Below are 10,468 nucleotides of genomic sequence, written 5' to 3'. Positions count from 1 at the left end.
TCTGCCATGTCGATGCCCGTTCCTCGAGCTTGATTATGTCACGTTGCAGATCTTCGCAATCCCCCTGCGTCTTTACTACTCTGAATAACTTCATATCATCCACAAATTTGTATGTTTCTCTCCAAAAGGTTTCTCCAACTCTAACTGATTAAAACTTCCCTCTTTTAAAAATGGTCACCTTACCTGAGCAAGCCGATCCCCTACATATATAAGAGCATAAGAACAACCATATGCTATGCTAGAATCAATGATTTTACTGTATTGCCCAATTCTTATGGAATGCCCGCCCTTCCCAAGTTCATTTAGAATTATCATAGTCTAAATTTCACACTGCCTGAAAGACATATTTATTCCAGAGGACATTTAGAGAAGTAGTGGCTGACAGTAGGTCCACTAAACCTTATATTGTTTGTATTTTATTACCTTAGTCTCTTAAATTGTGCGAATGATTACTTTCCTGTTTTAATTTGGCGTTGTTTTTTATTCAATATCATGATATTTATCTTATTAAAATGTAAACCACTTGATGATATTTGCAGGCATAGCGGTATATTGAATTTTAAGTAAACTATACTGAGTCAGACCAACATCCATTAAACTTTCTGCCCAATGTGCAGCGGCAGCCACAAAAACAAATAGGATGCTAGGAATTATTAAAAAAGGAATGGTTAACAAGACTAAGAATGTTATAATGCCCCTATATCGCTTCAAGGTGCGAACTCATCTGGTCTCCTTATCTCAAGAAAGATATAGTGGCGCTAGATAAAGTTCAAAGAAGAGCGACCAAGATGATAAGAGGGCTGGAACTCCTCTCATATGAGGAAAACTAAAAAGGTTGGAAAAGAGACAGCTGAGAGGAGGTGGGACCCCTGGATGAGGGGGATAGGAAAGGAGTGGTAAAGGAGGAAAAGGAAGTGGCAGACAGATTAAACACATTCTTCTCATCGATCTTCACGAAAGAAGACATATCAAATGTTCCGGAACCGGAAAAATTCTTCAAGGGGGACCAAGAGGAAAAATTATCGTGCATGGAGGTAAGCCTCGAATGCATTCTCAATCAGATAGATAGGCTAAAAACTGACAAATCCCCGGGCCCGGACGGAATTCACCCAAGAATACTAAAAGAACTTAGACGAAATAGCAGAGTTACTGCAGCAGATTTGCAACCTATCCCTGAAAACAGGGGTAATACTGGAAGACTGGAGGATAGTGAATGTTACACCTATCTTCAAGAAGGGATCCAGAGGCGACCCGGGGAATTATAGACCGGTCAGCTTAACCTCAGTTCCGGGGAAGATGGCCGAATCATTAATCAAGGACAGTATCAGTGAGCACATAGAAAAAAATAAGCTGATGAGAACAAGCCAGCATGGTTTCTGTACTGGAAGATCTTGTCAAACAAACCTGCTACACTTCTTCGAGGGGATAAGCGAACATTTGGACAAAGGTGACCCCATAGACATAGTATACCTGGACTTCCAGAAAGCCTTCGACAAGGTACCCCATGAGCGCCTTCTAAGGAAACTGTGGAACCATGGGGTGGAAGGGGACATACACAGATGGATCAGAAACTGGCTGGCAAACAGGAAACAGAGGGTATGAGTAAAGGGACACTATTCTGACTGGAAAGGGGTCACAAGTGGCGTCCCACAAGGGTCAGTGCTGGGACCACTGCTATTCAATATATTTATTAATGACTTGGAAACAGGGACAAAGTGTGAAGTTATAAAATTTGCGGATGACACAAAACTCTCCGGTATGGTTAGATCTGCTGAGGAATGTAAAGAACTCCAAAGGGACCTGAACAGACTGAGTGAGTGGACAAATAAATGGCAGATGAGCTTCAATGTGGAGAAGTGTAAAGTTATGCACATAGGGAAAGGGAACCTGATGTTCAACTACATGATGGGGGGGATGACATTGGGAAAAGGCAACCTAGAAAAGGACTTGGGGGTTTTGGTGGATAAAACAATGAAACCGGCAACACAATGCGCAGCGGCCTCTAAAAGGGCGAACAGAATGTTGGACATTATCAAAAAAGGTATCACTACCAGAACCAAGGAAGTTATCCTCCCGCTGTACAGGGCAATGGTGCGACCGCATCTGGAGTACTGCGTCCAGTACTGGTCGCCGTACCTAAAGAAAGCTATGGCGATACTCGAGAGGGTCCAGAGAACAGCAACAAAAATGATAAAGGGCATGGAGAACCTTCCATATGCTGAGAGGCTGGAGAAGCTGGGGCTCTTTTCCCTGGAAAAGCGGAGACTTAGAGGGGATATGATAGAAACTTATAAGATCATGAAGGGTATAGTGAAGGTAGAGAGAGACAGATTCTTCAGACTGGCGGGGACAACAAAAACTAGGGGGCACTCAAAAAAATTGAAGGGAGACAGATTCAGAACAAATGCTAGGAAGTTCTTCTTCTCCCAGAGGGTGGTGGACACCTGGAACTTGCTTCCAGAAGAGGTGGTAGAGCAGAGTACGATTTTGGGTTTCAAAATGGAATTGGACGAGTTCCCGAAGGAAAAGGGGATTGAAGGGTACAATTAGAGGGTTACTATACAGTACAAAATGCTCTTGATTAATAGATCACTACAGGTCATTGACCTGGGGGCTGCCATGGGAGCGGACTGCTGGGCATGATGGACCTATGGTCTGACTCAGCAGAGGCAATGCTTATGTGCTTATGAGATATGATTGAAGTCTACAAAATCCTGAGTGGAATAGAACGGGTACAAGTGGATCGATTTTTCACTCCGTCAAAAATTACAAAGTCTAGGGGACGCTCGATGAAGTTACAGGGAAATACTTTTAAAATAAATAGGAGGAATTTTTTTTTCATTCAGAGAATAGTTAAGCTCTGGAACGCGTTGCCAGAGGTTGTGGTAAGAGCAGATAGCGTAGCTGGTTTTAAGACAGGTTTGGACAAGTTCCTGGAGGAAAAGTCCATAGACATGGGGGAAGCCACTGCTTGCCCTGGATCGGTAGCATGGAATATTGTACTCCTTGGGTTTTGGCCAGGTACTAGTGACCTGGATTGGCCACCGTGAGAACGGGCTACTGGGCTTGATGCACCATTGGTCTGACCCAGTAAGGCTATGCTTATATTCTAATGTGTCTCCAACCAGTCCAGATCATAACTACTTCACGGTATTGCGGTATATAAGCTGTTATTATTATTATTATTATTAACTACCCAACTGATCCTAAAAGTAGATCTATTTTCCAGAGTTCATTTCCAGGGATGAACAATGTCTCTCTAGTCTACCTGCTTAGAAGTCTTTCACGGTCATTTTCTCCAGAAACTTGCTCTTTCCTGGTCGCCTTGATCACATCCTCTGGCAAGGATTCAAGATCTAAATTATTCTCTATGTAAAAGAACTTTCTCTAATTTGTTTTTGATCTTCTAGTTATTAGTTTCATAGACTGTCCTCTTGCTTTGGTGTTGGTTGACCTATTTAACCATTTTACCACACTCATGATTTTATAAACTTCTATTGTATCCCCTTTTCTCCAAGCTGAAAATTCCCAACTTCTCTTTCTTCCCCATTATTAATTTCTCATTCTTTTCTGAACCTTTTCTAGTTCGACTATATTCTTTCTGAGATGAGGTAACCAGAACTGCACGCCCCCCCCCACCTACCCACCCATTCTATACATAGCACCCAAAGATAGATGTGATTGTTTCTGTTGTCTGGGTCTCGCCGTATCTGTGTAGGTAGAAACGACGTTTCAGCCATCTTTAAGAAAACCACAGCATGATGGCTGAAACGTCGATTCTACCTACACAGATGTGGCAAGACCCAGAAAACAGCAACAATCATGACGCCAGCCGCAGAAGCCTAAGAGAACAGTTATATGTGTCATTATCCCCAATCTTTTGTCTCTTACCCCACTTTATACTGAACGATTGATATTCTAGTTTCCTTTTACACACTAGCATACTTTTCTCACTTCGCTGAACTCTTTTTGTAGATTGTAAATTGCTTAGATCTGCCTAATGCAGTAATTGCGCTATAGCAAATGTGAAATATTATTATTATGTGTGCAATTGGACGCAGTTATAGAATAGGGCTAGTTGTGAACATAATTAGCTAATTTGCATTAAATTGGTGATAAATCCTAATGATTAACGTTAACAAGTTCTAGTTTGCTATTGCGCATGGAACACACACCCCTGTTCTATAACCAGTGCGCCTAAGTTCTCTTGCACACAAATGCAAAGAAGGCATTAAAGTGGGAGGGGCATTAACATGTCAGGGGGCCATGGGGGGGCACTGCCACCCCGCCTGCTCTCCACCCTCCTTCCCACTCCTCCCCCTGCCGTGCACCTGCGCCCACACCCCTTCCCTGTACCTTTTAACTTACAGCACAAGCAGCGACAAATTTGCTGCCCATGCCAATTTGGAACTTTCTCTGACATCACTTCAGGAAGTGACGTCAGAGAGAGTCTCGAAGCCGAAGCAAGCAATAAGTTTGTCGCTGCTCATGCCAAAGTTAAAAAGGTATGGGGCAGTGGCTTAGCTCCAAGTTATTTGGCGCTACTTCCTGCTGTTCAAGGTGTGGACATACCGAGAACCTATGCAGAAGTGTAATGACATTCCCAGTTCTCCCTTTTTAAATAATCCCTATTTGCTTTTTTAGCAGCCACGGCAGGCTGGGATGAAAATTTCAATGTAATGGGCCACAGTGACTGCAGTGCATGGTTTTGTAGTTCTGAAAAGCAGAACTACACCTCCATACATGCAATGGGGCAGGACTTAGACAGCATGAGCTGCTATGGGTTGACCTAGGTGAGGCAACAACCTTACTCTCCAACTCTGTCTCAACTGTTTGGCTGTAAGGGAGAGGAGGGGGTAGCAGATGGCATGGTTGGGCAGACTAGATAGGTCTTTATCGGCCTTCAGTTTTCTGTTTCTCCCTTTCCTAAAACAAATTGAGGTTCACAGGCCTGTTGGTCTCATTAGAATTTGCATGACTTAAAAAACCCACAACCTTCAATTTGCACACATTTTTATCTTCGGAGAGTAATCAAATTAATTTTGTCCAACCCTTATAAAGGAAAGTGACATTTAGATTTTAAAAATATATATAGGATGAGAGATTCTTCTCTCTCATCCAGAAGCCCCCCTCGCCTTCTGGTGTCAGGATCCATAATAGCCTGAATGCTGTGGTGAAAGAAAACAGAGCGAGGAGGGGTGTCTGAGGAAGAGATGGGAACAAATGAGAAAGAAGCAGTAGTCCACCAGCTTGATCAGAATGTAACTCACCTCGATCGAACCTGAATTTGGAAAGGTTAGTAATTAAGGGGGGAAGTTATCAACATGAGTTACCGTTAAGACAAGTTATTAGTAACTAGGGCTCATAGTATAAAATGGGACCTCTTCTGAAGGTGGCACGTCAATCACGCGGTCAATGGCGCGCCTACACCTGCAAGCAGGACAATTGTGCGCCACCTTTTCCAGTGCTTTTACGGCTTATCAGGAGCGTTTTGAGGGGGTGTACTACACTTATAAATGCTCATGTTCCCGCTGAGGGAGACCCCCCCCCAAATACACTGAAAACTCCCAAACAGCGAGATCTTACTGTATGCAGTATTGTTCCTCTTATTGTTTTTCTTTGTTAAAAATCTAATAAAAATATTTGAAATCGAAATCGAATTGGGGGGGTTTCCCTTTCCCAACCCCCCCCAATGGGAGCACGACCACTTACAAGTGTACAACCCCCCAACTCCCCTCAAAATGCTCCCAATAAGCCATAAAACCGGTAGAAAGGGTGAAGCAAAATCGTCCTGCGCGCAGGTGTCGGCGCACCATTGTCAGTGCCCCATTGCCATGCGCGCTTTAGTTACAGAACCATTCTGAAATAGCACATGTGCTAAATTAACTCATCGGAATCTTACGTTGATAACTCCCCTGCCCTTTCAGTCTCTGATAACCAGAGCTGGTATTGTGATGTCATAATGCCTCATTCCACCAATACCTAAGAGCCAGCGTCATCAGTGATGTCACAATGGCTTCATTGTCCTAGACTTGGCTCACTTTTATTGCATATTGTAGTGATTTCAATTTCTAGAAACATTTCCTTTTTCTTTAATTAAGGGGGGAGTTATCAATGTAGGCTGACGTTAAGATGGGTACTGTTAACCCCAGTTATTAGTAACTAGGTCTCATTGAATAAAATGGGATCTGTGATAAAATAACACACCTTAACGGTAGCCCAGATTGATAACTTCCCCTCTAAATCTTCATTTTCAAATTAAATCAATCAAATGGGACTCGTGGGGGTGGGGAGAGTAGTCCACAGATTTGTATGTATTGAGTTGTAGAGAAAAGATAGAAGACTTAAATCAAAATGATATACATATCCCTCACCCCAGAAATTAATAGGTTTTCTTCCTTGTCCACATATTCTTCAGTGAGTCTCCTTGAGAACAAGATTTTGATGATGGGTGGGTGGCGTGCAGGAAGGCGTAAAACACTCCATTTTCACATTTTCACTTTATTCTCTCCCCTTCCCCAAATCTGTCATTTTTATTTCACTTTTAAATAAGCTTAAAACAGTCTCCATACTTTTTTGTATGACATTCAGGGGAAGGAATATTAACCACTGTGGAACAAGCCCACCCTATCCCTTCAAATGTCCTTCCCATAATGCCTCTGTTAGAGGAGAAAACAGTAAATAAGAATAATCAAAATAAAAGGGGGGGGAGGAAAACCCTGCCCTCAAAATTATATATATATATTTATATTTATAGATCAAACCAGAGGAAAAAGAAAAAGAAATATTTTTGAGCACATGACACAACCCCCTCCCCCCATACACACACTTTTATCTTTTCCCCCCCTCCCTCTTTGTTTTAAAGTTTGAACCATGTTGGTATAGTTTGCTTTTAAACCTTTCTATTTTTGGTGCAGTATTAAAGTTTTGTTTTGTTTCGTTTCCGCTTCCTTTTTTTTGTAGAACTTTGGATTCCCCAGAAAAAAATAACCTAATTTATAACAGTAATACAAAGTCTCTCAACGGGAATGCATCGAGTCCACATAAATGCAAAAAAGAGTGAGCGTGTGAGGAAATGCATGCACTGGGCAGCTTGTGAATGAGAGGAAGACAGACAGAGAGAATAAAAATAAGAAGACAGACTAACAACTAAATAGTTTGTAAAAAATAAATAAATAAATAAAGAGAGACAAAGAAACATAAACCAAGCGTGTGAGAAAGATAAAAAAAGAAGATAAAGAAAAGGCAAAGAGAGAGAGACAAAAAAAAAGATGGAACCATGAAAGAGACAGAGAGAGGCAAAGAAAAATACACAGATAAAGACTGAAAAAACAGCAAGACTAAAAGAAAAAAAAAAGATAGACTGAATGAAGAAGAGTCAGGAAAAGAAAGGAGTAGTAGAAGCTCCACTGAGAAATTAGATGCTCCGCTGAGAAAATTAAAGCCATATGTAGATGGGAGGAGGAAGAGGGGATTAAAGCCCCCCTAAATCCTATCCTTCCCCCCATTACTCCCCTCCCAGCTGCTGGTGGGAGAGATTTGCACAGTTTGATTTTTCTGTTTGTCCCCAAGATGTCCATCTCTCATTTCAGGAAAACTGGAGACGAGACAAGAAAACGGGAGACTGTTAAGATGAACAAAAAAAGTTCCTAGTCTCCAAAAAACCCCAAAAAAACCAGATAAATATATCGCCTCCTCCCACTTTCCTCCCCCATAAACAGACAATAAATAAATTCTACTCAACTTCCCTCACCTCTTTGTCCCTATAATTTTCAGTTCTGGAAGAGGAGTTTGCATTGGCAGCCAGCGTAGTTTCAGGGAGGGGAAGGAAGAGAGGAGACGGGGAGGGCCAGGAGCAGAGCAGATGCCCTCATTTATCCCCCAATGCAGTCTGAAAATTTTTCTTTTGAGTTTTCCCAGTACAAGGAAATAAAAAAAGATCATCACAGTTCTTCACATGTCCTGAAGAAGTCTTCTAAGTTTTTCTTATCTTTGTAAATTTTTTAACTTTTTTTTTTTTTACAAGAGTTCTTTGAAAACACTGTAGCGTCTTAGAGGTTTTTTTTTCTTTTCTGTTTTGTTTCAAATGGCACCCCCAGACAAGGAGAAAAAAACAAAAACGTATATACTCCACAAGAGTGAGGAAAACCAGATGGAAAATACTTTGGGAAGTCTTTGTGTTGGTTTTCTTTTGATTGTTCTTATTTTTGGCCTTTTGTTTTGTTTTTGAAGAAGAAGAAAAAGTGAGCAGTGTGTGAGGTGGCAGTGGAGGGGACGAGAGAAAGGAAGACAAGAGGGAAAAAGATGAGAAGGGATGTGAGATGAGAGAAAGAGAGCAGAGAAGAAAAGAGGGGTTGTGGTGAGAAGCAAAGTAAGAGAAGGGAGAAGAATGGACAGGAGAGGAAAGAGTCTGCCATATGTTGGGTGTTAGAGGTGTATATTCTTGGGCAGTTGAGTGAGTGGGTGACTTGAGTGAGTGAGTGAAAGACAGAGATATATATAGATACATATATATTTATATATTGAGATGGGCTCCCTTAAGCCACAATCGCAGAGGTAGTCACACTTTTTGGGCTGGAGTCTGTATGAGGTATCTTCACGTCCTCTTTGGCAAAAGTGGAGTCTTTCTGGCGGAGCTGGCTGCGCTGGTGCGCGGGAGACCGCAGGTGCTCGGATAGCGCCTCCCTACCATTCAGCAGCACCTCACATGGCAGGCAGTGGTAAGTGCAGACCGTTACGCGGAGCGGCGGGGGCATAGGCATCGCCCCATAGAAGCAGCAGGTGGAGGCGGCCTGGTGAGCCACAGCTGCCCCTTCCTCCTCGAATGCGGCCTTGCACTGGCGACAGAGGTACTTGTGAGCAATGTCCACCGTGGATATGCCTGCGCTCTGCAGCAGCAGGGGGTCCTCGCCCATAACTTTGGTCTGGACCTCTGGTTGAGGGCCGCCGGTGGTTGGCTGGCAAGGGGCTGAGGGAATGTCATCCACGGTGGGGGAAGCATGGGAGGGCAAAGCAGGTTCTGGCATCGGCTTTGGGGGCAACTCTGGCTGAAGTAAAGAACTGGGGAGGAGACCAATGAGAGTCTGAGGTATGACGGGATTCATTGGGAATAAGCTCTTCTTCATTCCGTAAAGCTGTTGAAAATAGGCCCCCTGCATCTGGGGGCTAAATAGTGTAGGGGTCCCAGGGAGGGAGAAGGGTAGAAATTGCCCCCCCAGGAGAGGGGCACATCCTGAGCCCCCTCCTCCTCCCCCGGTGATGGTGGCCTTCACAGACTTGAGGTTCTTGGACCGTGGCACTGAAATTACTGTGGCTGGTGCTTCCGGCAGGTTGTGAGGCTTGCCAGGTGGCGGCAGTGGTGGCGGCGGGACGCGTCCCTCACTGCGCTGTTTCTCTGGTGAGGTTTCAGCATTAGGGTCAGCGCTGGTTTGGTCTGGAGGTTTCTGAGGTACAGGACGGCTCGGAAGGGATGGTACAGGCAGCAGAGCCGGGGCCACGGAGGCAGTGATTCCTAGAATGCTTGATGGAGGACCTGGAAGAAATTCATATCTCAGTATTAGCAAAGAGTCTCCCTTTCATTATTGCCTCTTCCAAAAATCTACTGTATCTACCTCATCATACACCTGACCCACATAATCTGACTCTCTACCTCTTCCACAAATCCAGTATCCTAACTCCAACAGTGGCCAGTCCAAGTCACAAGTACCCGGCTCCTGGCTCATTTCCAGGTCTCTCTAGCTCATAATGTTATATGGGCTTTTCCTCTGCGAACTTGTCTAAACCTCTGTTGAACCCCTGCTACATTAGTCACTTTGACCACAGATCACATAGCTTCATTGAGTGCTGCATGAAACAAAATCTCTCTACAATTTGTTTTACGCAGTGTCCTGTTATTCTATACTCTGATGACCCCTCCCCATCATATATGTGTCCCAACTTGCCATAATCTGGCTACTCCCCCAACACACCTGCTTGTCTGTCTTAGAGGGGAAGGAAAAGACAGACAAGTAAGACAGGCAGGAAGTGGGAAAAAAAGACAGTGAGCAAGGAATTGATTTAAAAGGCAGTGAAGAGAGAACGTAAGGACATACACGTTTCCATAGTGGGACAGACTGAAGGTCTATCAAGCCCATTATGTTCTTTCCTATAGTGGCCAACCCAGGTCACAAGTACCTGGCAAGATCCCAAAGAATAAAGTAGATTTTGCGCTACTTATCCTAGGAATAAGAGTGGATTTCTCCAAGTCCATCTTAATAATGGCTTATGGACTTTTCTTTTAAACCCTCCTAAGCTAAATGCTTTCATCACATTCTTTGGCAACGAATGGGAAAGGTGTTAATTGGATTGTTGTGGTGTCAATGGTGAGAGCACCAGGGAATGGCCTGCAGTTGTCTCTGCTCTTCTTCTCATGTTCACCAATGTAGATATCTAACCTTCTCAGCCACAGGCTGCCAGGGATGGAAATCCA

General features: G+C 43.5%; 1 protein-coding gene across 1 annotated transcript in view; it reads right to left on the bottom strand.

The window, feature by feature from the left end:
• Positions 1 to 6,481: 6,481 nt before the first annotated feature.
• ZFHX2 (zinc finger homeobox 2) overlaps positions 6,482 to 10,468 on the bottom strand; it is a 52,403-nt gene continuing 48,416 nt past the window's right edge. The window contains exon 10 of the mRNA XM_033924659.1: positions 6,482 to 9,532. Coding sequence (XP_033780550.1) covers positions 8,538 to 9,532 — 995 coding nt within the window. The 3' untranslated portion in view covers positions 6,482 to 8,537. The remainder of the gene's footprint in view (positions 9,533 to 10,468) is intronic.

The sequence above is a fragment of the Geotrypetes seraphini genome, chromosome 16 (assembly GCF_902459505.1).
Source record: "Geotrypetes seraphini chromosome 16, aGeoSer1.1, whole genome shotgun sequence".
Lineage (NCBI taxonomy): Eukaryota > Metazoa > Chordata > Amphibia > Gymnophiona > Dermophiidae > Geotrypetes > Geotrypetes seraphini.
Note: the sequence above shows the minus strand (reverse complement) of the source record. Positions and strands in the feature narration are given on the sequence as shown.